Here is a 27,422-nt window from a genome sequence, read left to right as displayed (position 1 = left end):
AAGGTTGATTATGTGGCAATGAGAAAAGCTCTGGAGAAGGAGAGAGGCGGTGATGATTCTCTATGTACCATCCTCTCAGAAACTGGCACCACGTAGCAGAAAAGGAAGATCCCAGAACACTGACACAAATGCTAAAAATGAGGAAAAAATATTTGGGAAGAATCTGTATTCTGAAGACTAGAAATTAACATGCAAGTTGTAAAGACATAAGGAACAGAAATGCATGCTCGGTTCACGAAACCCTTCAAAGTTTCCCCACCTCTTCATTTCTTTCTCTTTTCTCTCTCAATTTTAATCAGTGGCTCCCCTAAAACAAAGCGAAGGAACCAAATAAAAAACTTTCAAAATTTCTCTAAGTTGAAGAAAACAAGGAAAGGCAACAAAAGATCATCATGTCAGGGTTCTCCTAAAGTGAAGAAAAGAAGGAAAAGCAAAACAAATTTATTTCCAAACATTTTCTCCCTTCCGAATGAGCTGATGACAGAAGTTTTAGCTCGGGTGGCTGCCTATTCATTCCACGATTTCTTCGATGTCAAGTTAAGGTGTGTTTTCTTCAGTTTCATCGATAAAGATTATTAATTATGATAATGTTCTGTTTCTTTTTGTATTCATTTGTTTGTACAATATTGTTGCAGTTGCAAGGTTTTTCATCAAATTGCTGATGATAAGTACATACTTCAACATGTGTCCCTTGAGAAGTTTCCTGTTACCCCATGGTGTTCAACTAAACAATCTTTCTTCTTAGAGAAGTGCAAAAGGAGTGGACATCCAGAAGCCTTATACAGGGAAGGAGTGGTTCGTATTAGACTTTTTTTTTTCTTTTCATTCCCGTTGTCAACTTGCCAAGAAAATATGGGAAACTATAAGTGTTTTAATGCATATTATTATGTCTCCTCACCATCAGGTTGAACACTTCAGTTTTGCGAGGGTAGAAGAGGGACTAAACTGTCTAAATAGTGCAGCAAAAGTAGGACATCTTGGAGCGTCTTATGTGCTAGAGGTTATCCTACTCTGTACAGAGGAACCTGACCAAGAGCAAGACGGTAGAAGACTTCTAAAACTAGAAAAGTCAAAAAAAGGTGTAAGAGAAAGTCGAAAGAAACTAAATGACACGATGAGAAATATTTGGCTGAATAACTTGTTGGAAGCAAAGCCTAATTGTTGTCCAATGCGAGACCAACACAGAAGACGTGGGTGGCCAAGTGACAATGAGGATGATGTGGATTGTGAAGCTTGTGGCTGCGACTTGGAAGTCATTTTCGTTTGTAATTTGTTACGCGGTATTCTGACATATTAACAAGTAGTCAAGAACAAGAAGCCAGCCGCAAGGAAATTCTATGGAAGGTAAAGCAGCATTGCCCTTGCATTATGCCATTATGGGAGGAAAAATGAAGGAAAATGATATTATAGTTTTGGCATATAATAATTAATGTTTTCAAGTTGATATAGTTAGCTGGAATTGGCAAAACAAAGCCTGTGCAGACTCTCAAAGCTATGTTTTCTAGTTTCTACCCTGTTGCAAAGCCTTATTAGTTATAATAGTGCTTGAAGAGTTGGTTATCCTGTTCTTTAATTAACCCATTAATGCCTTTCATCCTGGAAGTTTGAATTGCCTTCATTCTCTCAGGGAAGGGTACCCTCTAATTGATGGCAAGTAAGAGTTGATACTTTGCGATACCCATAGAAAGTTTACTTTTCATTTCATGATCCATTGGTAAGCCAGCATCTGTCTAATTCAGCTTAGATTTCCTTTCTCTAATGTGACACAAGTGAAATTGCCTAATTAACCAACCTTTTTACTATTTGAGGAAAAACTTGTCCAACCAGTTCCAGAATTGGTGTTTTACCGTCTTCAGAGTTGTGGCTCGCGATCACTATTTGGAAAGGTAAAATCAAACGCTCATAGCTAAAGCAGTAAGCAGAGGGCACCGCTGTTGTTTAAATGAGAGCTGGCGTGGGTTGGACTGGACACGTTGCATATGGGACAGTGAATAATTCCAGCTCTACGGATTAATGACAGATTGAAGTCCTCATCATCTTCACTTTCTTTCTTTTGATAAAAGATGCCTAAACTGGCTAACGCTGTTATAAAACTTTGTTGCTCAGCATGCTGGATGTACTGATACAAGAATTCTGCTGCCCCTTTACCTTGTACATTGAGTTCTCATTTCTATCTTTACCGTTGATTATGAATAATGAATTTTCGTTCATCTCCAGGTAAATAAGAAATTACAGCGTTATTGTCTTTCCAGCTAACGATTGAAGAAACTCAATTCAAATCCATAATGCCAGTCCAGTAACTCGAATCAATCAAGATTCAACACAGATCACCACAAAATTGGAAACAGACGAACACAAAGATCCAAAAAAAGCCAGTTAAGAAGCCTTTGGTAAATTTACACCGTTTCATACTGTGAAAAAGTCTTTTGCAAATTTACTTATTTTCCCAAACAAAGCTAAGTACCCAAAACCCTAAAACATATCTACTAAAACCCAAACAGGCCCGAGCCGAAAGAAAGGGTAAAAACACTTAGACGTATCCTGCACAAAGCCCAGCAAATCATTCAATTTGGACCTGAATCACATCACTCCTCTCCTCCTCCTGAATCTTTGGCACAACCACTTTAAGCACACCATTCTTCATCTCAGCCTTAATCTGATCCGTCTTGTAAATCTTCTCAGGCAGATGGATCCTGCTTGTGTATTTCCCGCCACTCTCCTCATCTTCAGATTCTTTGGCAGCCTCACCTTTGATGATCAAAGTGTTCTGCTCCACGGAGACCTTGACATCCTCCTTCCCAACGCCGGGCATGTCAATGCGAAGGTTCAAGGCGTCCTCTGTTTCCTTAGCGTCCCAGCTTCGACGGAGCCCACCCCCCATTCCACGCGAAGCCGAGAGGAATGGGTTCTCCATGAATTGGTCCATCATGTTCAGGACTTGGCTTAGGCTCCTCGTTGGAGAAAAAGGGTCAAATACATCTGCACAGGAAAAATGGAAGCCAAATTAGAGTCCAGTTCAAAGAACCAGAAAAGAAAATAAAGGAATTTGAAAGGAAAAAACAGAACGATGAACAACTACCTGAGAAGAAACCATCGCCGCGGCGAGAGAGTGAACGAACTTGGCGTCGATCATCGTTGAGGTCACGCTCGTCACCATGGTCGTCGAATTCGCGCATGGCGTTGGTGTTAAAGAGTCTGGAGGTGTATGGAGAGGTGGCGATTGGGCGTATCACGCGCATGGAGCTGGGTAGGATGTTGGAAGAGACAAGCCTCCTAAGAGCCAGGGACGAAGCCATTGCTGTTGATTTCTAAACAGAGAAATCTGAAATGCGCTTGGAGAACAAGAAGAATATTTACGAGCTAATTCTGCCTGAGGTTTTTGCTGCCTAAGAGGACGTCAATTCGTGGCTTTATAGGACTGGTGCTGGCAGCTGCTAGGGAGAAATTTCTAGAATATCTGTTATCGGATGATTCTCGAAGCACATTTCAGACATATTCTCGCAGGTCTGCTTGGCTCCCAAGAAAACCGAAATAGTATTTTGGGCTTAGGCCCATTGGAATTCTCATTTCTTCTAGAAAAGTCCCGCGCGCTCGCAGCTTTCAGCTTTCTAAATGCCAATATTGTATGGGTTTCCACATGGAAAGTGAAATTGAGTAAATCCTACTGACATAGTTTATAGTAACCAATTCTAGTTTTTTTTTTCCCGACAACCAAACAAAGTTTATAAGTATATGTGAGATGATGAAGAATATAGAGGAATTGGATTAATCCTGTTATAATTTTGCATTATGTAAAGATGACTAAAGTTTAATTGAGTTTGCATAGATATAGTCCTCGGAGCCATTACAAAAAAAATTAGTTTTAATATTTTTAGGTATTATTATAAAAAATAATTAATTTTAATAGTTACAAGCATTATTACAAAATATAATAGTTGTTAATAGTTTTAGTATTATTATAAAAAAAATACAAATTTAGTAACTTTATGCATTTCAAAATTTAAATAATAATTATTCAAATATTATGTTATTTTGATAATCTTTTTATTTATTATTTTAAAAGTATAAAATTTGGAAATTTAAAAAATTTATATTAAAATGTTTGCAAGTGTATTAAATTTTGTATTTTCATATACAAGACTAAGTTTATAAATCAACACTACATTTTTAATAAAATACTTCTAGACCTAACATTGCAATATAATTTTTAAGATTTTAATCCATACTTTCTTATATGTGCCAAACATATAACCTTATTTTTTTGACAATTAGTTTTTCAACAATTGCATTTTATTGGAATGTTACGGTGGTAAAATATCAATGTTAACTTAAAAGGTAAATTTTCAATTTGCATAATGGAATTTCTTTTTTCCAAAATTTGCATTTTTTATTTAATTATTATTGAACCTCCAAAACGAGGTCGTTGGAGTGTATAATTGTTCCCACGCCCCTGCTCTGCTTTAACCGGAAGGCAACTCCCATGTCGTCAGTTAGTCACCAGTTCACCATTAGAACGGCAAAGAATACTCCCCAGGAAAAGAAAAAGCGTCCTCTCATGACTCGTAAGCCTTATAACTCAGCAGAAAAGAAACAATGATGCTGGATCTAGGCCCGTTTTCGGACGAGAAATTCGATCCGAAGAAATGGATTAACTCGGCGTGTAAGTCTCGGCACCCTCAGGACTCCCTCGACAAGCACATGGTGGATCTCGAGATGAAGCTCCAAATGGTCTCCGAAGAGATCGCCGCTTCGCTCGAGGAGCAGAGCGCTGCAGCCCTTCTCCGTGTTCCTCGCGCCACTCGTGACGTCCTCCGTCTCCGTGACGACGCCGTTTCTCTCCGCATTTCCGTCGCCGGAATCCTCGACAAGCTCAAGAAGGTCTGCTCTTTTCCTTTCAGATCTTATCTCAATTCAATGTTGCATTGGATCTGGAGAAATTACCGGAAACTTGAAATGTTCCTTAATAATTGGTGGCCAAATCACAGTATATTTTTTTAATTTAAGCTGATTTAGATTCAATTCCAACAAATTACAGAAATTAAGCTTAATTTAAGTCATTTGAGTAATCTGACGCTTATATTTCTTATGTTCTAATGCTATGAAATTGAATTTAATGTTGGTTTTAAAATGAATTCATGAATTCGAAGGTGGACATTTGTTTTCTCTAAGTGATCTTGCAACTAATTGGCTATTATTTGCAGGCCGAGGGATCCTCAGCAGAGTCTATAGCTGCTCTTGCTAAAGTTGACACTGTCAAGCAGCGAATGGAAGCTGCATATGAGACACTGCAGGCGAGTATCATTGATTTTTTATCATCCTGATCTGTCACATATTCGACTTTCAAGTTCATGTTAGGGTTTCTTATAAGTATTTTGTTTTGTTTGTATCTGGAAAAACAGGATGCTGCAGGGTTAACACAATTGAGTGCAACGGTGGAGGATGTGTTTGCAAGTGGGGATCTTCCTCGTGCTGCAGAAACCTTGGCTAACATGAGGCATTGCTTGTCTGCTGTTGGGGAGGTAACTATATTTTAGTGCTATTTATATGATATTATCTGTTTTTTCATCCATAAAGTTAGATGGTTTAATGTTTATCCTTGAATTATCTGTTTCTAGGTAGCTGAATTTGCAAATATTAGGAAGCAGCTTGAGGTCCTAGAGGATAGGTTAGACACAATGGTGCAGCCTCGTCTCACAGATGCATTGTCCAATCGCAAGGTTACTGTTTTCTTTACAAGACTTTTGTTGCTTTTCGTTACTTGTGGTTCCATCATTTTATTGTTGTTAATAGATTGCTGTATACATCTCTATCTATTATGGCTGTACAGATTGATGTTGCTCAAGATTTGCGAGGAATTCTTATTCGAATTGGAAGATTCAAGTCTCTGGAGATGCACTACACAAAAGTTCACCTAAAGCCCATAAAGCAGCTCTGGGATGATTTTGACTCTAAGCAGCGAGCTAGTAAGCTTGCTAATGAGAAGAGTGAAGTTGAAAGGCTATCAATTAGTAATGACTTGCGGTCAAGTTCTCCAACAGTTTTCTTCTCAAGTTGGTTGCCAAGTTTCTATGATGAGTTGCTACTCTATCTTGAACAAGAATGGAAGTGGTATTGTTCACATTTCAATGCTCCACAGTTTGAATTCTCAAAGTGTTTTGCCATGCTTTCTTATTTTATTTTCTGGAAATTTGTGAAATACTTTAGATTTGTTTTGTCATATATGTTACCTATAATTTGCTGTAAAAGGAGTTCAGTACTCCGGAGTTTATGTTACTTGCATTTTCTGGCATATATCTCAGCAGATGATTTTTTTGTCGAAAGCTGCTTGTTCTACTTTTATTAATGGAAGAATATTTCTGAAAGAACTGATCATTAGCTAAATTCATTGCACTTTTTTGTCTTTAAAATGGGAAATTGGCAAAGATCATTGGATATTTGTGGAAATTTTGCTTTTTTCTTTTTCAAAGAAACCTAAATATGATGGAATATGAGCATTTACTAAACTCTTACCCCCAGGTGTACGGTTGCTTTTCCTGATGATTACAAGACTCTTGTCCCAAAGCTACTCATGGAGACCATGGCAGCTGTGGGTTCAAGTTTTGTTTCCCGCATAAACCTTGCTACTGGAGAGGTTGTTCCTGAAACTAAAGCACTGGCTAAAGGTAATAGTTAGCTTTCATAAGAACCTTAAATTGTTATGTGCATGTATCTGTCAGGGTCTCAGCATGTATCTGTCAGGGTCTCAGCGGAAGGGCAGCTCTTGAATATTATATTCTCACATTCCTTGTTTATGACATCAGGTATATTAGACATTCTATCTGGAGATCTGCCTAAGGGTAGTAAGATTCAGACTAAGCATCTAGAAGCCCTGATTGAACTACACAATATGACGGGAATCTTTGCAAGAAATATCCAGCACTTATTTTCAGAATCTGATCTCCGAGTTTTAATGGACACACTGAAGGCAGTGTACTTTCCGTATGAATCATTCAAACAGAGGTAAGTTAGTACAAGGATAATAAAACTCAAATACCTTTTTTGTTCTTTTTCCTTATTTCCTGATGTAGAGGCACAAATTCTACAGATCCACCTGGTTCTCTGGGTGCCCAACGGTGGAGTATAGTGTAAACTCAGCTTGTTTAATAGCAAACAAACAAATTAGGCTGTTTAGTTTCTAATCATTTTCCTCATGATCGTTTCTAGTTCAGGTTCCATTCGGCTTTTAACTTTTTCTTATAAGATGTGTCATTTCTGATTCTTGCAATTTTATCTATTTGTGTTGGATAGCAAATTTTGGTGTTCTCTTCTTTAATGAGTAACTGGATATGATCTAGGTATGGACAGATGGAGCGTGCTATCCTCTCCTCTGAGATTTCTGGGGTGGATCTCAGGGGAGCTGTCACTCGTGGTGTGGGAGCCCAGGGTATTGAACTCAGTGAGACAGTTAGAAGAATGGAAGAATCTATCCCTCAAGTTATTGTACTTCTTGAGGCAGCTGTAGAGAGGTGCATCAGCTTTACCGGTGGTTCAGAGGCAGATGAGCTAATTCTTGCACTTGATGATATAATGTTACAGTACATTTCTACCCTCCAAGAAACCCTTAAGTCGCTTAGAGCTGTCTGTGGAGTGGATCACAATAATATGGGCTTCGACAAGAAGGAAGGGGCACAAAATTCAAGAAAGGTTGACTTGATCTCTAATGAGGAGGAGTGGTCAATTGTTCAGGGGGCCTTGCAGATACTCACAGTTGCAGACTGTCTAACAAGCAGGTCTTCTGTCTTTGAAGCATCATTGAGAGCGACTCTGGCTAGATTGAGCACAAGTTTGTCAGTTTCAGTATTTGGTTCAAGTTTGGATCAAAACCAGTTACACATCACAAATGATGATGGAAATGGGGAACCATCCTTGGGTGGAAGGGCTGCCTTGGATGTGGCAGCTGTTCGGCTTGTTGATGTTCCTGACAAGGCCCGGAAATTGTTTAACCTTTTAGATCAGGTATATGAAAATAAAATCTGTGCTTCCTTGTCTGTCTTCTGTTGCTCATATTTATGTTATTTTCTTGAAGCCACAGTAGCAGAAGATGCAAAGTCTTAAATCTTTTCATATCTTTGCTTTGGCTGCTGTGCTATTTCTCCCTCATGTAGAAGACTAGTTTCGCTTGCCACTGCACGCTGACTAACTTCGAAATGATGGTGATAATTTTTTTGTCATGCAGTCTAAAGATCCCCGATTTCACGCACTTCCACTTGCATCCCAAAGGGTAGCAGCATTCGCTGAAACTGTGAATGAGCTTGTTTATGATGTACTTATATCTAAAGTACGACAGCGTCTCAGTGATGTGTCTCGTTTGCCAATCTGGTCTGCAGTAGAGGAACAAAGTGCTTTTCCCCTTCCAACCTTCAGTGCATACCCTCAGTCCTATGTGACCAGTGTTGGTGAATACCTTCTTACTCTGCCCCAACAATTGGAGCCACTTGCTGAGGGCATTTCTAGCAGTGACGCCAACAATGAAGAAGCTCAATTCTTTGCAACAGAATGGATGTTCAAGGTAGCCGTCTATCCTCTGAACTGTAAATTATTGAATATGTGAGCTAACCATGATAGTTTCCATGCCTGGCTAGAAATCTTTAATATTAGGACAGTAACTTTTCTTTAAAATGGGGAGGGGAACAAGTGTTTAAGAAAAAGGGGGAGTTTTTTTATGAATCCTCCCAACTGCGCATTTCACATGCAATGTTGGAATTTCCACATTATCATACAATTAAGACATGTGTTAACCCTATACATCCCCTTGGAAGTTCTCAATGGCCATGCCAGTTTGTGCTCTAGCATAGGCAATTGAGTGGTTGGCCTGAATATTTGAAGTTGCTCAATTTAGAGACGAAAGATGTTTGAATATACTTTGACTGAATTTTTGTTTTATGTGTACTCTATAACTAACATAATATATGTCTTTTATCACCCTGTGTTGGAAAGGTTGCTGAAGGTGCCACTGCGCTATACATGGAGCAGCTCCGTGGCATCCAGTACATAACAGATCGTGGAGCACAACAACTGTCGGTTGATATCGAGTACTTGAGTAATGTGCTTTCTGCCCTTTCAATGCCAATCCCTCCAGTTCTTGCAACATTTCAAACCTGCTTTGGAACCCCTAGAGATCAGTTAAAAGACCTATTGAAATCTGATTCTGGGAACCAGCTTGATCTTCCAACTGCAAACCTTGTGTGTAAGATACGGCGTGTCAATTTGGATCAGTAAATTTTGCTCAAAATGATTTTTGACTTTGTAATTGAATACAATTCCGTCAACATACCATAAGTGAATTACTGTGAAAAGATTTAATTCGTTATCTTACCAGTGAAAATCTTATGGTGGCCTCACCTTTCTAAATTTCTCCTGTTCTGATGTTCGAATTTACCCTCAAGTTTCCCGATTAGCGTTTCTCACATGGGACTTCATCCCTAGACACGTGCAATGGAACTTCAACGCAGTATTCGTCACCTCTTTTTTTTTCCTCCAAGGTAAATGCAATGAAACTGCAATCATGGCTTTCTCAAAATTTACGTTCAGACCAAAGTCTAGCAGTCCCTCTATCAGCTTGTACCTTATGCACGCGGCCTCTGCCTAGGATTAAAAGGTGTGAATGGATAATAAAAATTCTCTAACAACAAAATAAAAATTGTAAAACATTATATCTGATTAAAAAAGACTGATTTAGGATTTCGTAAATTTCTCGCCTTTCAGCTTTGAATAACAAGTAAACAATGCCATTTGTACTTTTTCTGGATCAATCCATTATCTTCATAGCAATGTGTGTGATTCCCGAGCTTTAAAACTTGGAAGGAAGAAAAGGAGTGACGGTTAAAAAAGGGGTTTCAAACTACAAGAACGATGCCTTCCAAACAAATTGAAAATTTGTGATCATACAAATCCATCACAAAGAACAAAAACTGGAAACCACAACTGAATCTTGTCCTTTACAAAACAATTAAACAAAAGGAAAGAATACTCTAATCCAAGTATATTGCTTAAATTTACAGTAGCACAAAAAACATGCGTGCTTAGGGTACTAAAAAACCTTCAAAACCACATATGTTTAAATGTACTTTCTCAATTTGTCTAAGATTTTCCCTGTATTATTCCACAACAGTAGCCTTTGCAAACAAATAGTAATTGATAAAAAGCCAAATAAGCATCCACAAAAAGAAAGAATAAAAATATACACACGTATAAGTATGAAGGTTAGTCAAGTATGGCATGGTGATGCTATAAATGAAATTTAATTTGTTACCTCATTATTGGAAAGAGGTCATCTTTCTCAGCAGCTTGACTATAAATAAGCATATAAAGGAAGAGGCATAAGAGACTCGAAACAATGCCCACAGAAATTTAGTCCAAACAAGATAAAAGAGTTACAATAATGTTATACCTACCTCAACCCTTTTCTTCTCTAGTAATTTTGATCAAAGGGAGTGGGTATAGTCTCAACAAAGCTGTGAGATACGAAGAAAAAAGTTTCACCCATGATGACAAAATTTAGCACGACTCCAAAAGCACATGTTTGTAAACTAGAAAAAAATAAGAGGTCTACCTCATTGGCTTTCAAAGCCAAAACATTTATGTACAGAATGCACTAATATCGTCGACCTGGACTTCTTGAGGACCTCCTGTGACTATGTCTACCAGGGGAACGTGACCTGCTGCGGTCCTTGTGCCTATCTCTGCCCCCGTCTCTTCCATTCTTGTACCTCCAATCCCTCTCTCCATCCCTACTACCTCTACCATTCCATTCTCGAGACCTTTCACGATCCAAATCACGTTCCCTATATCGGTCCCGATCCTTGTCTCGATCATGATACTTGTCCCTGTCATCTGAATCACTTCTCCTCCTACTCTCATATTCCTTCTCCCTCTGCTTTCTCCGTTCTTCAACTTCTTTCTCTCTTGCTAATCTTTCCTCTTCCCTGGCCTTCTCCTTAGCTGCCTGGAAAGTTCATTCAAGTTCTTCATTCACACTTCCACAGCAAAAGGATAAATGAACTAAAGCCCCCAATTCATTCTAGGAAGCAACACTTACCTTGAACTCAGAAATGAAATCCCGAACCATTCCATAACCAATATGTTGCTTTCCTGTAACATGGGACTGAGTCCTCTCAGCAGCATCATTAGCTACTAGAAAAGATCCGCAAACCTCACATAGAGCCATTTTTTTCTCCTGCGCAAGCATCAATACTTTATCGTTTTGAGGTTGTTGAGTCAAGGCTGTCTTCTCAGCATTAAGCACCTCCACCTATAAACAAACATCACAAAGGCCAAACTTCAAAATCTAAGAACTGCCAATGGTGATGAGTTGATGTATCAGAAATGAAATGAACTACATAATCATAATTCAAGAAGCAATTAAACATAGACATAATCCCCAAGGTGATTAACGTTGTCTGTCCACGATGTGGCAACATTGGGTGATCAATATCTCATAAAACTTTTAGGATCAATAACTAATAGATAAAGGAAACTCTTATCAGTACCTTTCTCATAAGCGCCTCAGCTTCATCTACCTTTCCGGATTCACCAAGGTTTTCCACTTGTTCCAGCAAGTTTTTTATTTTTTCCTCCAACACAGATAGCTGCTCAGACTTTTCTGCAGATACTGGAGCAGGTGGCGCTGGTTCCACCTCTTGAGCAAGGCGTTCTCGTCCACGCCTAACCCTTCTGTCGAGGTCCATCACCTAGAGCAGAATAGGCATGTTATTGAATACATGAACATTAAAATTGTTATGACAAGCAACTATAAGGGATACTAGTTCGAAAAGAAAGGGCAATGGAACTCACCAATTTCTCACAAAACTGAGCCAGTTCAGCTTCAAATTTGGGCACATAAGCATCGTGTCTTGGGGACTTCTCAAAACTAAAGTCACAAATTTCAAACACCAACTTAAAACCGAAGCATAACAGTTTTATCACAGAATATGCAACGTTCAATATTGACACAATGGTTAGAAGGTCCACGATAGGATAAACCATGAACCCCCAAGGGGAGAGATGGATATGAATCCCATGGTACATTCATAAAAAATTTATGTCAATCAGAATAAGGCATGTCTGGTTTGGACAACTCAACTCCATATCAGAGGTTCCAAAATAGCTTATAGATAAGCTATTTGAGTAGATGAAGCAAGATAAAATATGCAATTACTTGGGGAAAATAACAACGAGCAAGTGAGCAAATGGGACAAACTAATGCAGCAGAACCAGATGCCAAAGAAGCAGCAAGAATGTAATTTAAACCAAGAGGCTTTATAGAATCCCAGAGTTTACACCTTCACCACAATAGAAGTTAAAAAAAAAATCAACCACAAAACCCATGGAAAACAAAACAGACAGTATCTGAAAATCTCTGTTCATATTTGACCACGTTGCTCATTGTTCGAATGTCTAAAATCTTAGCAAACTACATGTATTAAAGACATCACCTGATTGAAATCAAAGAAAAGATAGCAACTGCAAAGCCCATTAAAGGAAGGATTATATCACCAATTTATTATAAGAGCTTTAGACCAAGTAATTAAAATGTTTTACCCTGCACATTATTCAACCTAAAACTTTTGGCAGCTCATAGCCATAAGCTCTATATATAACAATCCTTGCAGTGAATTTAATAGTGGCAAGGAACATTATTCCTCTTCAAAGTAAGTTATTGCTTACATCTGAGTTATGAGTTATAAAAACTTTACTGCATCTAAATTATACTTATAAAAACATGAATTACCATAATTTCTTCTCAACTGATATTACTACATATTACCATAGTAATTTCCTGTCCCCCCAAAGATAAACGGCAAAACTTTACGGCATTTTCAATCAATGTATTTGCCCTGTATTGGACTTCACTCTTGCAATAAAACAATCTCATCTTTTTAACATATCAGATGAGGTAAGGATGGACACAGAAGGCAAAACATACCAAAGAAAATGTTTCAAAAGAGACAGTGTTTTGAGATAGGTCATAAGGGAAACGATCCAGTGCCAATAGGTAGGAAAAACTACTCTTCAAAGCGCATCACCCACCCAGTTACATAATCCAGGAATGATACCATTAATAAAACACGCAGAGAGGTAATGTTAGAAAGTTAAATCCAGAATACAATCAAGGTCCTTATATTCATAAAGATATAAAAATATACATGCAATTTCATTTGTAAGTAACAGCCCCAACTATCTCTGATGGTGTCAACCACGATTGCAATGTCTTGAAGTGAGGATTGGAGTAGGATGGGAATCCAATAACAAGGAATAAATATCAATGATGTCACACACCATCTCTTACTTTGATATCAACTCATAGGATTTGAATTTTCATGGCTATTACCACTCCAGAAATATATAGAATATATAATATTTTATATTTCCCTTTCTCTTGAAGAATAAAATTTAGATATTAAGCATTTTTTTGCGAGGAAAGTCACAGGTTTTACAAATGATCTGACATAAGATGTCTCAGATGCATCATGCACAGGGCAAGAATCAATAAACTGAACTCCCAAGTAAACATCCTAGTTTGATGAGAGTTCAATAATCTCTCCCTACCCCTGCAAGGATCTGATCAAAATGTTTAGATCGGTTACCTCAAAAAGAAAAACCAGCAACACCTTAGCATACCGCGTGTAATGCATATTTAAGTTCCATCCTACACGGACATATGAAGCAGCTAACTTAATAAGGTTAATACAAGATCAACAATATTCTAAACAGATCATTTTGATTAAAGTTTACTATTACCAAGAAGGCTAAGCAAGGTTAAAAACCAAGAGAATAAGCACGGGCAATTAGATAGCTCATTGGGATACAGTTGTACAAAAACAAATTTCTTATAGCATAGAAATCCGGAAAGAATGCCCACTCAATCACACCTTTCTTTCAACTTTTGGTCATGAACTCTAGGGCATGGTCCTGATGCACAAAAAACCACCACGAAACAAAGAACAGTTATTAAAGAGTCCCATACTCTAAAAACTGACTAATGTTGTAGTTAAAGCTGAGAAATAATGCAGCTAAGGAAAATTAATAATTATAACCAAAAAACTTAAAAGCTTAACCGTCTCAGCTACTATAGAACTCAATTACAGAAAAAAAAAAAAAACTCTTATAATGTTATCAATTTCTCAAACCTACGATTTGCTTTTGCCTTTCTCGGCAACCAAAGAGCAAGTGAAAAGTTAAATCAACATAAAATTAAAAACGCACCGAGATCACTGCGAGTGTTGACGAAGAGGTCGTGAGGACAAAAGCGAACCATATAAAATCCACAAACCTCTTTATCATCCCATCGAATTTCCCTGTAACCCTTTTTCTCTTCCTCCGTTAAATTACGAGCTATAAAATTCCAAAAATCGTCAGAAATTTTTCAAGAATAAACTCATCCAAACGCAATAAATTAAACTAATCTCAGAGAAATAAAAACGATATTTCTAAATACCTGTTCCCATGAGTTCGTCAAGCAAAGCACGCTGTGCGTCCATGACTTAGAGTTGAAAATAGCGAGAAATATTAAAGAATTTTGACGATTCTTCCCTAAATAGACCTCCTAATTTTTGCAATTGAAAATGCAAATCGAATATTAATCCTAATAAGTCAAAGGGGGAGAGGTTCAGGGTTTTCTACGAAGGAGGAGATGGAGTGGACTTTAAGGCAACTGTGAAGTGTTATCTGGGGTTCGGCCCTTTAGCTGGGATCTGGAGAGAGATAAAGAGGGAGGGCAAAACGGCAATCCCAGTCGCAGAAAAACGACATTAGGATGGACGTATATAAGGGGCATAGCCACATAGGGCAAAACTTCTTAATAAATGACTAGCGACTTGCCAAATTTAATAATTACGCGAAAAAACTTTGGTACTATTTTTAATTTTATATCTGAGTACGTTGGTTATTATTTTCTTTTTATTACTATATATATTTTTTAACATACAAAAGTGTATTGAGCTTTTAGTTATTTGGTCATTTAGCTTAAAAAGAATTTATTGTACTTTAGTTATATAATGGGAAGTTATCATGATTTCATTTTATATATTTAAATTTAATTAAACTTTAAATTTTTAAATAAAAATAATAAAATACATTATTTTTCTATTCAATCAAATAAAATATCTCAATAGTTAAAATTTAAAAGAAAGAATGAGATTTATGAAACATAAGTAAACTATCTGTCATTGAATAACTTAAAGACTCAATATACTACACATGACTAGTAACAGTTTATATTCTTAATTAAAGAAAAAAATTGAGACTATGGATTCCACTAGCATTACATTCTAAATGCCAAATAGAGTGAGTAAACCACTTTGATAAGCTTTTTAATTTTTTTTTTTTTATAATTGGAGAGGAAGATTCGAACCCTACTCTTTAGGTAAAGAGATTATGCATCAATCAATGAAAATAATTTATTGTACTTTGATAAGCTTTCTAATTCTTGTTATATAATCCATTAATTAAATAAAAAATTACATAATATAAGCTTATTATATTATTTAAAAAAATAATTTCATTCATTTCTTCTCATAATTCAAACTCAAAATTTAACATCTGATCAAATTTTAATCACTTAAATGTCCCTCCGGTTACTATTTAAACATGCTAATAATACAAATTAGGAAGTATAAACCTCAAGGTTTGCACCATGGTACTTGGCTGTTTAAGTGGAACTGCATTCCCCACGAATATTTTGATTTTTTATTACTCCTAGTTAGATGTAACTGGTTCTTACTTTTCACCACTCTTTGGATGTATAATTTTTACGGGTTATCTGATCAAGCATACCAAGGCCATTTGCTCACCTTCGTTAAGAGACATAATTTGCTCCTGTTTTAGATGTGGCATAACACTAGCTTCAACGCCAGCATTGTACAAATAGATTAATGGTGGTTTTGTAGAACTAAACTTCATATTCTGGGAGCTTTGTCTCGCCCAACAACCTTTAATTAAGGCTCGTAAATAGTTCTCTTTTCTTATTAACACTTAAAGTTGAATTGAAAGCGACGATGATCGTTATTTTTTAATTTTATATTATAATTTAATTTTATTTAAAAAATAATTGATTTTTTTTTCGAATTGAATCATGAACTTAGATTCAAAATTTTGTATTTATTTTTTAATTATTTTTAATGTAAAATCTTGAATTTATGAGAAATCATCTGTTGTAGGGAGACTATATCTTTTAATTTGCCTTGAGTAAAAAAATTTAATGCATGTGGCTTGTGTGCTTCACTCTATGGCCTATGCATGTTTATTGTTAATAATTGGTATTCCATACTAATAATCTTGATATTCAAGTTGAAATATTAATTCATAACATCTTTTGTACATAATTAAGATTTGTTTTGAAATGTGAATAACGACTAGAATAGTAAAAAGATTTTTTACAATATCATTAAGGACTTAATTTAATTTTAAATTGTTATAACTTTGATATTGGTAGATAAGAAGTATTATCATATATGAAGAAGAAATTTGTCCACTTGGCAGTCCAATTGCTGGCGGTGAAGGCTTTTTTGTGCACAAGACAAACAAAATAACACAGAAAAAACTACTGGCTGTAAGGAGCTAAACAGGGTCCAACCACAAGGCAACCATTTCGGATTTCACACAATTATCCCCAAAACAAAATTTCTGTGGCTCTCCTTTAATTTTAAATGGACACTTAAAACCTGTCAAGAAACCAAACGAGCTCTTCACTGAGTTCATCATCATCAACAACAACCAAATCGATCCTTAAACCTATTACTTCAACAATGAATGACACAGTAGACAAGCTGGTCATCTTTCTAGCAAAGAGAGATGGCATTGACAAGCTTGTCAAGACCTTCCAATATGTCTCCAAGCTTGTTCACTGGCAAGTGGAAACCACTCACCCGGATATTGCAAATAGGTTCAAGCAATGGGAGGTTGCCTCGGGTCTTAGCAGAAAAGCCTTTAGAAGTGGCAGGTTCCTTACTGGTTTCAATGCCCTGAGAAGAAACCCTGGCTCCAGTCCAACATTCAAGTTCCTAGCCGTTCTTGCTAATGCAGGAGAGATGGTCTATTTCTTTTTTGACCACTTTCTTTGGCTATCAAGAATTGGAACTTTGGATGCCAAGTTGGCAAGGAGGATGAGCTTCATATCTGCATTCGGTGAGTCTTTTGGTTATATTTTCTTCATTGTTTCAGATTTCATCATCATGAAAGAAGGGCTAGAGGCAGAGAGGAAGCTTATTGCTTTAGCGGAAGAAGATTCAAAAGATGCAAAAGTGAAGATAAGAAGCATCAGAGCTGACAGGGTGATGAGGTTGATGGCAGTGGCAGCAAACATTGCTGATTTGATTATCGCACTAGCAGATATCGAGCCCAACCCATTCTGCAACCATGCTGTGACTCTCGGTATCAGTGGACTGGTCTCAGCATGGGCTGGTTGGTACCGAAATTGGCCCTCCTAGAGGAAAATTATAGGGAAAACGATGAACAAGGTCTGGGACATGAAACTCTTTCAAAAACCTTGATGTGTAACTAGCTCGAAAATAGTGAGGATTATCGATTTTGCGTTTGTTTTGTTCTATACTTGGAAGGAGGGATGGTTTTACACTTCTACTGCTAAAATCAGCTTTATGTTTTAAAATGAAAATGATGGTACACATTTAGTGAAATATTTCTTTCATTCGCGAATTAATAAAACTAACAATCTATGTCAATAATTTGACTGCCATGGTGCCATTTGAATTATAATCAAGGTTTAGAGCTAATTGACATGAGGTTGGTAGGAACATGGGGTAGGGGAAAAAGAGTTTTTAGCTATTTCTTTTTCTTTGCTCATATTTCTTTATGGTATTACATCTTACTCTATTTATTCCTTACAAGATTATTTGAAGATCAAGACCTGTAAAGTTATGTGATGATGAAATAACGAATAAGAACAAAAAGAAAACGGAAAAATGAAATGATATCTCTAGAAAAATTTGGCAAAGAAAAAATTATGCCCTCTGGTGCCTGGCCCTCTTCCATGGTACACTTCCGTGATTTGTTGTGTGAAAACCATGAGGGTCACTGGGTAAGTGCATTGCATGCCAACCAACATATGGTGTAGAGAAATTTCTCTCCATTTGGCTAGTGAATCTCTTCACACTCAAGATTAGGAACTAGTGAAATTTTGCTATTTCTAATTTCTACCATCGACAAAGGATAAGCAGGGTAACAATCACTTTCTCCACCATTAATTTCATCTCCAAACTCACATGTTTCCTATTTTTTTTTTATAAAAAAAGTAATAATTAAATCGATGAAGAAAACCTAAATTGAAACTTTTCTTTATATAACAATGCAGTTATAATGTGATAATTACGCCTACAAATCAAACTCACATGTTGAAATCGTGACTAAACATGGAAATACATAACCTTTCTGTTTATTCATGGAAAACTAGGGAAAAAAATGCTACTTGCTTTGGACTGTTATTGTCATTACTTACATTATAAGAGCATTTTTTTTTTGTTATTTTTCTGAGAAAATAACTTTGGATTCTTAATCACGTGATTTTATCTTCTCTGTTGCTTTCATCATGGAAATCATAATTGGGAAAAAAATAAAGCCAATGCAACACTCTCTAATATGCACAAATAATAAAAAGGCAGAAAAAGAAAAGACAAAAAAGGCATGAAACTAAGAAATGTACTACTAATCAATATTCTAGATTAAATTAACGTACATGAGATATGGGTATGTAGGTTACTGTAGACTGGAGAGAATGCGGGAGTGTGACACCTGTTTTTTTTAATTGTTTTTAGCGAGGGAGGGTTAAAAACACGACGCCGTTTATTGCCAACTTTAGTTGCCAAAAAATTCTAGAAGCTGAGTTAATTATAGTACAAGCTGTACTACATTGATTTACCGTTCTTTCCAAAATTTAGAGTATTCCACTTAAATCCGCCGTTTACTTTCCTTACCATAAAGAATAAGAATGCAGGAATCATTTTTTGTTGTCAATATCCCTCAATCTGTTTCTTCAGTCTATTATCAAAGAAATAAAAATAATCAACTCATTTTGATTTACTCATACTTCTTTTTGACTAAATATATATAACTTTATATAAGTGGTTATTTCTGAAATCATTTTATCAGGATGTCTATTTTTTATAATTTCTTTTTTATATTATCTACATCTAGGTATTAAGTTAAAATTTTTTTTCAAAAATGTATACATTTCAATTTTAATTATTCAATTCTTTTAACTTGTTTTATATAATGCTTAAAAAAGCTTTTAAATTATTTAAATTTTTTATTTTTTATCATATGGAGTCAAACTTTTATATTTTTTTAATCAAATAAATTTTTATAATTAATATTTAATTACTTACTATTAATCAAAATGTTTATTTTTATTTTATAACAATGTGACGTTAACATGATATTGATATAGAAGGTAAAAAATATAATATGATCATGTTATTATGTAATATCACACATATAACGTTATTATCGATTATGACATATTAACTTATTATGTTAGTGTCAGGTTAACTTTACATAACATATAATGATAAATAATATTTTAAGTAAATAAAAAAATCAAACTTAAATTTTATTTGATTTAAAATATAATATAATAATTTATTTAAATAATTTAGAGATTTTTTTAAATATTATAATTTTTTTTCATTTAACATATTAAACATAAATATCGCAGCAATATCGCGGGTATCTTGCTAGTTAGTACTTTTCTGACACGTGGAAGTTTGCCGTCTTGTGTCAAAACGGCAGTCGAGCACTGCCCGGTGGATCTAAACCCACTTCTTTGCAAAATCCATGGGTCAAGCTTAGGTCGGTGGTGGCATAGAGGAAACCGTAGAGATTAGACTAGACCGGGGAATTGGAGAAGCTGGTTGACCCTGCAAGCTTTTCTTTTTGTTGTACCCTATTTTCGGAAATTTTGATAATTGCCATTCTCCCTAACTTTCATATTTTGTCTTCTTTGGAAACTTCTCCGAAGATCTCGTATATTACGGAGGTTGTAAGACTTTGAATACTCATCTATCTTCTTTCTTTTCAGCTCCGTAGCATTTTCTTCTTCTTGGTTTTTTTTTTTCCTCGAAAAATTTTCCAAGCAGTAAAAGAGAGGAGGGTTGATGTTTTTGATTTGATATTTTGGGTGTTTGGATCAGATGGAGGACGCACAATCGAGATACGTTAAGCTGACAAAAGATCAGGCGCCTTTGGAGGATATCAGACCCGGTGAACTTAATCAGCCCATTGATGTTCCTCAGGTCTCCCTCTCTCTATTAAAAAAAAATCGGCTTTTCAATTTTTTTCCTGAGATTTTGAGTGTTTAATCTATAGAAAAATCTGGTATCTTCTTTCTGATTCGATTGTTTTAGAGAAATTTGTTGCTGTGGAATTTGAAATTGGTCGACCATGTAACTTTTTTATTTATTTCTTCGAATGCTTTAAGATTACAATTGTACCATACGGTGGTTGAAATAATATTTGAAAATATGTGAGGATAGTGGTGTAGCTATTTCTTTTAGGATGATAATTGGGTTAAAGCTTTACTTGAAGTCCAGCAAATTTGCACACGAATTATCGGCTGTTTGAAGGATTTTTTGGGGGGACATTCAGATCTGTCTGGAAGACCTATTTTAAAAAGTTTGTGAAATGCTATAGTGGTTTTCCTTTCTGTGCCCAGGAAACATCCTTTAGCGTGTAGGTCTTTTGCATTAAGATCTTGTTCATCATGAAAATTATGAATTTGGAAGTGCTTAAGTAAAAAATAATAAATATAAGATGCCTTCCTGCCTCAATTTGAAGGTTGTTGGTTGTTTTCGATCTGGGAAAAAAAATTTTCAGATGTCTGTGCATGTTGGGATATAGCTTGACCATTCTGGTCAAAAGGTCATTTATTTATAAGAATTGAAGAATGATATAGCATGACATTTTGTGCAAAAAAGGTCTTTTTACTTATTGGGAGATGCACATTGATGTACTCACTGATATGGTGGATTGTTTTATAGTTGCATGTTCGAAAGTGCAATGAATGTGGACAGCCTTTACCTGAAAACTTTGAGCCTCCTGCTGTTGAACCTTGGACGACTGGAATTTTTGGCTGTGCTGAAGATACAGAAAGTTGTAAGTTGATGTGTCATAGTGTTTGCTTTGTCAATCTATGACTTGCCATTGTTCTTTTATGTTGTAGCTAATTGTGTAGGAATGCTTACATGCTTGTACGGATGAACAAATTTTTAAGTATCCTATTAGCTAACTGATGAGTCATTTTCTAAATCTAATCACTCAATGATTCTATACGTGTTAGTACATGTCTCTTAAGTGAAACAAAGGGAGAGCGCTTTTATTTGGCAGCCGCTGTAAGAAAATGGTTTAGTATGGCCCACCCTTATGCTACTGTTCTTTCATGAAACCATTTGTGTTTTAAATTAGCATATTGACTTGCTCTGCAGGCTGGACGGGACTGTTTTGTCCATGTGTTCTATTTGGGCGTAATATTGAGAACTTGAGAGATGATACCCCTTGGACTACACCATGCATTTGTCATGCTATTTGTGTTGAAGGTGGCATTGCATTGGCAGCTGCAACAGCAGTCTTCCATGGTATTGATCCGAAGACATCATTTCTCATTTGTGAGGGTTTGTTGTTTGCTTGGTGGATGTGTGGCATATATACTGGTCTTGCTCGGCAATCCTTACAGAAAAAGTATCATCTCAAGGTAGTATCTAAGCTTACTTTGCCCATATGCGCTTATTAATAAGGCAAAACAAATACAACCTTTAAGTATAGAATATCCAGCTTAAGTAGTTGCACAGATAATACTTGTTGCTTGTATAGCTTTCACATGGTAGAATATTTTAATCAAATAAGCATTTGTATTATTGCAAAATATAGTATTAGTAGAATAATAGGGTCCAAGTCCTACTAAACATTATGTTTATGATTGACGTATTAGCTTATATCCATAGAAGTAAATTCAAAAAATTAAAGTTTGCCTGAAGCTCAATCTATCAATTTGAACCTTTTGAGACTTCTTATTGGTGAATTCTATCATTTGTAATTTAGTACTGATTATTCTTTGCATCTAACCAGATTAAACATGCAGCTTAGTCTGTTGTGTATTTTTGGCATGAAGCAAATCCTCCATTACATATGTTGGTCCTTATGCAAATTAATTAGAAAGTCATGCCTGAAAATTTAGTTGACTTTTGAATTTTCAATGTGTCTATTAATCTATATACCTGTACCGAAAATGAATTTTTCCCAAAGATCCTGGGTTTTGGAAGTAAAGAGATTCTACTTCATTAGTTGACGGACTTCCATTTGTTAACTGCAGAACTCACCGTGTGATCCATGCATGGTGCACTGCTGCATGCACTGGTGTGCTTTATGCCAGGAGCATAGAGAGATGAAGGGACGTCTGTCAGACAACTTTGTCATGCCAATGACTATTGTCAACCCTCCCCCTGTTCAAGAAATGAACTCTGCCAGTGAAAACCATGATTCAACACCACCCTCCGGAACTAGCACCAACTTGGAGATGCAGGCGCTGTAAGATCCGTCATTAATCGAACAAAAGGCATTTTGGTGAATGATTTTCGTCTCGGAGTGGTCTTATTTTCATGTTCTTGCCTTGTTTCTTAGTAGAATTGGCTAGCCTTCACACCCGAACTCCTCCATGCTCCCTTGCATACGCTCATGTTGGCACTTGGAGAGATGCTTTACTTAATTCTCTGATCCGTGAGGCTTTTTATTAGATATACAGATATGGTCACTTCAACTTTCATTGCTTCATTGTACAGATGGTGCAATTTTATTTTATAAAAAGGTACTCCCATACAATCCATGATGATTTGTTGTCAACTGCCAACCACCCCATTGAACGAGAATGTAGGCTGTCTCACCTTTGATGTCTTTATTATTGTTGCCATTTTAGTCGTGTTACGGTTACTGAAGTGACGCAAGTAGATCAAACGTCAACCAATTGAAGCTAAACTTTTCTGGAAATTCAATGGAAACAGTAAAAGGAGAAAACAAAGAAGAAGAAGAGAAAAGAGACATTCAAAGCAGTGGAAAAATAATTGGCAAAAAGCACAATTTCATTTCTAATTTCAGTATTTAAACTTTCACAATATCAACGTTTCCTAATAAACCGGATCGAAAAAGAAAATTTCACACTAACCAAAACACAGCTCAACGGTAATATAAACCAGACAAGCCACCTTGAAACAGAAAATGAAAAGTAGACTAAAACGGCGCCCCAAGGTGCGTATAAGACTCAGCTAAAATAAATCAAAACAAAACGACATGAGCAATATCATTTTGAATACAACAGGCTTAAAAGCTAAAACGATGGCGTATTTTGACTGGATAAGCTGGTGGCGTGGGCGTGATAATTTTTCTACTCAGTTTGGAACAGTAGAAAATATTCCCTTCTTCTTTCACCTCCATAATATCAGATAGGCGTAATACTTAAAAAGTTTTTGTTTTTATTTAAAAAATGTAAATAAATTTTTATTTATTTATTATCATTAATTAAAATTTTATATTTTTATTTCAAATCAAAATAAATATTTAAATTTTAATTTTTAAGTAAATAAATTTTTATATTTAATAGTTAATTTAGTCAAATATCATATATAAATATAATATTTATCACCTTTCAAACAATATTATGTTAATCTTTCATAAAATAAACTAATAAGTAACTGATTGATTAATAATAATTAATTATAAATATTTATTTAATTTAAAATAAAATATAAAAAATTAATTAGATATAATAAAAAAGAAAAAATTATTTAAATTTTTATATATTATATATATTAAATATTAACTCACACAACTTGTATTAATTACACGTCATGGAAATGTTTAAACAAAATTGACGTGAAGGTTAGCATTTTCCATCTAAGCCGGTGGCGGTCGGCTCCTCCTTTTCTGATTGTATACAATAACGGTAATTCAATGCGTAAATAATCGTAGAAATGGGCAATCGGCACCCCACAAACAAATAATTGATCCAATAATGCCTGACTCTTTTCTCAAAGTTCCAAAAGCCTGAAACTTGTAATCCCTACCTACGGGCCTAGTCCCTATTATTATATCTGTAGTCTGCAGTTGTACCTGATCGTATCTTTTCTCTACCATTTCAATCTTTCTATCTACTATAATTCTCTAGTTTTTCAATTATTTTGCTTCAAAATTCAAAATAACAATTTAAAAAACCCTGTTGTTTGTCTCTTTTTAAGTCAAAAGGAGCAAATGGCACCAGTGCTGGTCAAAGTTAGCTTAAAGTTCAAACTTCGAAACCTTTTCTGCTACCAACTTCGCACGCTCTTTTATTCCAGCAAAACCTTTTTCTTTTTCCTTTTTTTCTTTTTGTTCTCAAATTTCAGTTCAGTGAATGGAGAGACAACGCTCAGATAATGGAAGAAGAAATAGACAGCCAAAAGCCAAAGATTCTTCGCAATGCAGAATCCAGCGCGCTTCATCCCTGCCCCCGATTGCAAGAGCTCCACCTCCTCCAGCCAACGAGCTGAAGCTTGCAGCGATAGCTATTAATTTGAACGTTCGGCTGAGATCCGCTGACATGGCTATGACAATGCAAGAGCGAGCTATCAGGCGAGCCAGAGCTCTCGTAGACGCCAACCAAGATAAAAACAAACGACCCAATCCTACGCAGCTCGCAATGTGCCTTAAGAAGGTAACCCAAAAGCTTGCCTATTTGGTTCTCAAAAGTTTTTCTTTTTCTTTTCAATTTTTTTAGAGTATTTAACTTTAAGGCTTGAAAAAAATTGATGCAGGAATTTGATGCATTGTATGGACCAGCATGGCATTGCATTGTGGGGAAGAGCTTTGGGTCGTTTGTGACACACGCGAGTGGAGGGTTCTTGTATTTCTCTGTGGACAAGCTCTGTTTTCTTCTCTTCAAGACGGAGGTCCAACCGGTTGTTAAACCTCCTACATTGCCTAGATTAAAAATTAATAATGCCTAATGTTTTCGGTAGAGAATGAATGGGATCTTTGATTTCATCGTAAATGGAGGATGGCTTTGCTCTATAATGGCGTTCTTCCCCAGCTCCTCAAGTATATTGTGGAGTGAAAATGCTGTCTGTGTCATTCAGCATTTTCTTAGAAAGGCTAAAGATGAAACTTGGTGAAAGTTTTCAGCGCATTTGGCGTGATTTTATGTAAGGATTCTTTTACATTCCTGTTCATCTTTTCAGTTTATGCAAAGCTATCTTAGGCTTCAATACACTAAAATTTGGATATGGAACCTGCACAACTGATTTGGGCTAGGTTCATCTCTTCGCACATTGAGGTAAAAAAGCATGGCTCTTAACTCGAGTTTCCTTTTAATTTTGAAGCTTTCATTTTTTTTTTTGATAAATATTATTCCCCACTTTAGTTGTTAATATTTTTACAAATTCCCAATTGCATGACCATGTTTTAGCCAAAATTCGGAAATGAAAAAAGGAAAAGGAAAAGAGAAATTGATGACAAACAGAGAATGAGACCAGACCTACATGATGTACGAAACATAGTCCGCTGTGCCCTTTTTCAGTTTCAGATCAAAGAAAATAAAAAGGCACCAAACACAAACAGTGGGACAAAGGCAGAATACAACTATTATACTGTTGGCGCCTAGGTTTCACTCTCTCTCTCTTATTGAATTTTGGCTGGGTTAGGTTTTTGCTGGAAGCCAGCATGATATAATCCCTAAAGGACCTCAGACAGCCTTAATCCGACCACATAATAAACATAGTCTAGCACTTCTATTTCAGCTCCTAACATGTTGACATTGCAAGTTGGATCTAACCAACTTGAGAACAGGTCCCGTGACAATGAATTAAACCATGTCTAACCAACTCTAGGAGTCAGTGAGTAGGCTGCAATTGGTCCATTACCCCGGCCAGTCAGCATGTATAGCCATGTTTTTTTCTCTTTGTTTCTCCCCGTTAAGGAAGGGTGGTCTACTCTCAAAACTCCCCTAAAAAGGGCTGAGTCCGAAACGGGTCAAGACTGTCAAGGCACATGTTAAGACCGAGCAATGACTTGATTCAAGAAAAGATATGCCAAAATGTGCACTGAAGGACAGAGCCAAGGTACCTTGCAAACAAACAGAAAGCAATCAACTGATCTGAGCAGAAAACTTTTTAGTGTATTTTTTTCTTTTTCAAGGTAAATGTTAGTTTTACTATCTGGTTGTTAACAAGTGCTAACATTTCGGGGTTATACATGTAATTCTATGACTTAAAAAATATTATCCTTTTTGGATCACTGATGATTCCTAATTTTTTTAATTACTACTATTTTTGTTTGTATGTATGTTATGTATTTTCAAAAAAAAGAGCCAAGAACTCTTTTCAACAAAAAACATGAAAAATGAAATCATCGAATGAAAAAACGCCATGTCAGCAAAAAATTGTCGTTGATACTTGATCGGACTCGCACTCAATGATAATCATTAAAACCAGTATTAGTCAAATCCTATCTACAATCTTCTCCAAATTTCCGAATGCAGTAGAACAATTACTACCGTTTCTTCCCTCCTCGCTCCGTTTCCGAAACCGATATTTCAACATCCATGGCCAGAGGGATCCCCACCTACGACGGCGATCGCAGCTCCTGTGACTGCGGCGGCGGCAGTGGAAGGCAATACATAACAACGCAGTGCTATCCCTCTGCCTCTTCTTCGTTTCCGCGCGTTGATTCTTTCTACTATTCATCATTGAATCGTGGTACTGTCGGAGACGTGTTTTTTGGCACCGACGATATTAGGGACACTAGAGATTCAATGTACAAGGAAGATGTGATGGAGAGTTACTGTAGAGAAACGGCCATAAAATCTTTGAGGCGGCAATCAAAGAAGAGATCCATCTCGACTTTCGGGTGTGTCGAGTTCTTGAAACTTTTAAGGTGTTGTTGCAGATGTATAATATAAGATGATTATTGATCGATTAATTTCTAGTTAGTAGCATCGCATTTGACTGTATCTCCCTGCTCAAAAGAATTGGGAATTTTTATAAAAAAAAAGTTAATAAATAAGCAGAAAATTAAATTTCTGTATTTTCCTGATTCTTTGGCTCCTTCCCTTATATCAACAGCTCCGTTCAGTTCATTATCAGATCAAATCAATTAGTTGCAGTAGTTAAAAAGATGAAAAAAAAAATCAGCTGTCTTTGAGTTCTCCCTATCTCCGAGCAACCCCTTTTTCTTCAAGCATTAGACAAATTGGGGTTTACTTGTTTTAGTTGTTTAAGTGCAGGAGGACGCAATTTGGATTTGGGAGATTTGGATCGGCACGATACGGAAGTTCGATTTACGGAGTTTCCTTCTTTCCTTTCATTACTATTTATCACTTCAACCGTCACATTTTCCACGCTTTTTTATTATTTTAT

General features: G+C 36.1%; 7 protein-coding genes across 17 annotated transcripts; 5 read left to right on the top strand and 2 right to left on the bottom strand.

Moving 5' to 3' along the window:
• On the top strand, positions 215 to 1,297 carry LOC18605357. Its single transcript, XM_007038324.2, has 3 exons — positions 215 to 542; positions 636 to 795; positions 905 to 1,297. Exons 1-3 carry the CDS (start codon positions 220 to 222, stop codon positions 1,295 to 1,297), a joined length of 876 nt encoding a protein of 291 aa, XP_007038386.2. The 5' UTR covers positions 215 to 219.
• On the bottom strand, positions 2,344 to 3,518 carry LOC18605356 (23.6 kDa heat shock protein, mitochondrial). Of its 2 annotated transcripts, none has more exons than XM_007038322.2 (2): positions 3,080 to 3,518; positions 2,344 to 2,979 (listed from the first exon to the last, which is right to left on the bottom strand). In XM_007038322.2, exons 1-2 carry the CDS (start codon positions 3,294 to 3,296, stop codon positions 2,561 to 2,563), a joined length of 636 nt encoding a protein of 211 aa, XP_007038384.2. In that variant the 5' UTR covers positions 3,297 to 3,518; the 3' UTR covers positions 2,344 to 2,560. The 2 variants fall into 2 exon arrangements, with proteins under 2 accessions (XP_007038384.2, XP_017974095.1); XM_018118606.1 differs by having other exon boundaries at positions 3,077 to 3,464.
• LOC18605355 (conserved oligomeric Golgi complex subunit 7) lies at positions 4,454 to 9,367 on the top strand. The gene is made up of 10 exons (XM_007038321.2): positions 4,454 to 4,878; positions 5,202 to 5,291; positions 5,400 to 5,519; positions 5,616 to 5,717; positions 5,828 to 6,108; positions 6,517 to 6,662; positions 6,801 to 6,999; positions 7,335 to 7,995; positions 8,216 to 8,548; positions 8,977 to 9,367. The coding sequence occupies exons 1-10, from the start codon at positions 4,594 to 4,596 to the stop codon at positions 9,256 to 9,258; spliced, it is 2,499 nt and encodes an 832-aa protein (XP_007038383.2). The 5' UTR covers positions 4,454 to 4,593; the 3' UTR covers positions 9,259 to 9,367.
• On the bottom strand, positions 9,486 to 14,806 carry LOC18605354 (luc7-like protein 3). 10 transcript variants are annotated; one of them, XR_001927178.1, is made up of 10 exons: positions 14,477 to 14,806; positions 14,245 to 14,373; positions 13,911 to 13,950; positions 11,833 to 11,908; positions 11,529 to 11,729; positions 11,078 to 11,290; positions 10,592 to 10,984; positions 10,434 to 10,493; positions 10,292 to 10,330; positions 9,486 to 9,620 (listed from the first exon to the last, which is right to left on the bottom strand). XR_001927178.1 is itself a non-coding variant. In XM_018117797.1 (8 exons), the coding sequence occupies exons 1-7, from the start codon at positions 14,517 to 14,519 to the stop codon at positions 10,634 to 10,636; spliced, it is 1,053 nt and encodes a 350-aa protein (XP_017973286.1). In that variant the 5' UTR covers positions 14,520 to 14,806; the 3' UTR covers positions 10,364 to 10,493; positions 10,592 to 10,633. The 10 variants fall into 10 exon arrangements, 2 of the variants coding, with proteins under 2 accessions (XP_017973286.1, XP_007038381.2); XR_001927175.1 differs by having other exon boundaries at positions 9,486 to 9,624; positions 10,434 to 10,984; XR_001927174.1 differs by having other exon boundaries at positions 10,434 to 10,984.
• Positions 16,668 to 17,683, top strand: LOC18605353 (peroxisomal membrane protein 11B). The gene has a single exon (XM_007038317.2). It carries the CDS (start codon positions 16,785 to 16,787, stop codon positions 17,463 to 17,465), a length of 681 nt encoding a protein of 226 aa, XP_007038379.1. The 5' UTR covers positions 16,668 to 16,784; the 3' UTR covers positions 17,466 to 17,683.
• LOC18605352 (cell number regulator 6) lies at positions 19,741 to 22,936 on the top strand. Its single transcript, XM_007038314.2, has 5 exons — positions 19,741 to 20,026; positions 20,181 to 20,282; positions 21,027 to 21,141; positions 21,471 to 21,736; positions 22,355 to 22,936. The coding sequence occupies exons 2-5, from the start codon at positions 20,181 to 20,183 to the stop codon at positions 22,571 to 22,573; spliced, it is 702 nt and encodes a 233-aa protein (XP_007038376.2). The 5' UTR covers positions 19,741 to 20,026; the 3' UTR covers positions 22,574 to 22,936.
• LOC18605351 lies at positions 24,322 to 25,292 on the top strand. The gene is made up of 2 exons (XM_007038313.2): positions 24,322 to 24,724; positions 24,825 to 25,292. The coding sequence occupies exons 1-2, from the start codon at positions 24,425 to 24,427 to the stop codon at positions 25,014 to 25,016; spliced, it is 492 nt and encodes a 163-aa protein (XP_007038375.2). The 5' UTR covers positions 24,322 to 24,424; the 3' UTR covers positions 25,017 to 25,292.

The sequence above is a fragment of the Theobroma cacao genome, chromosome 3 (assembly GCF_000208745.1).
Source record: "Theobroma cacao cultivar B97-61/B2 chromosome 3, Criollo_cocoa_genome_V2, whole genome shotgun sequence".
NCBI classification, from domain to species: domain Eukaryota; kingdom Viridiplantae; phylum Streptophyta; class Magnoliopsida; order Malvales; family Malvaceae; genus Theobroma; species Theobroma cacao.
Note: the sequence above shows the minus strand (reverse complement) of the source record. Positions and strands in the feature narration are given on the sequence as shown.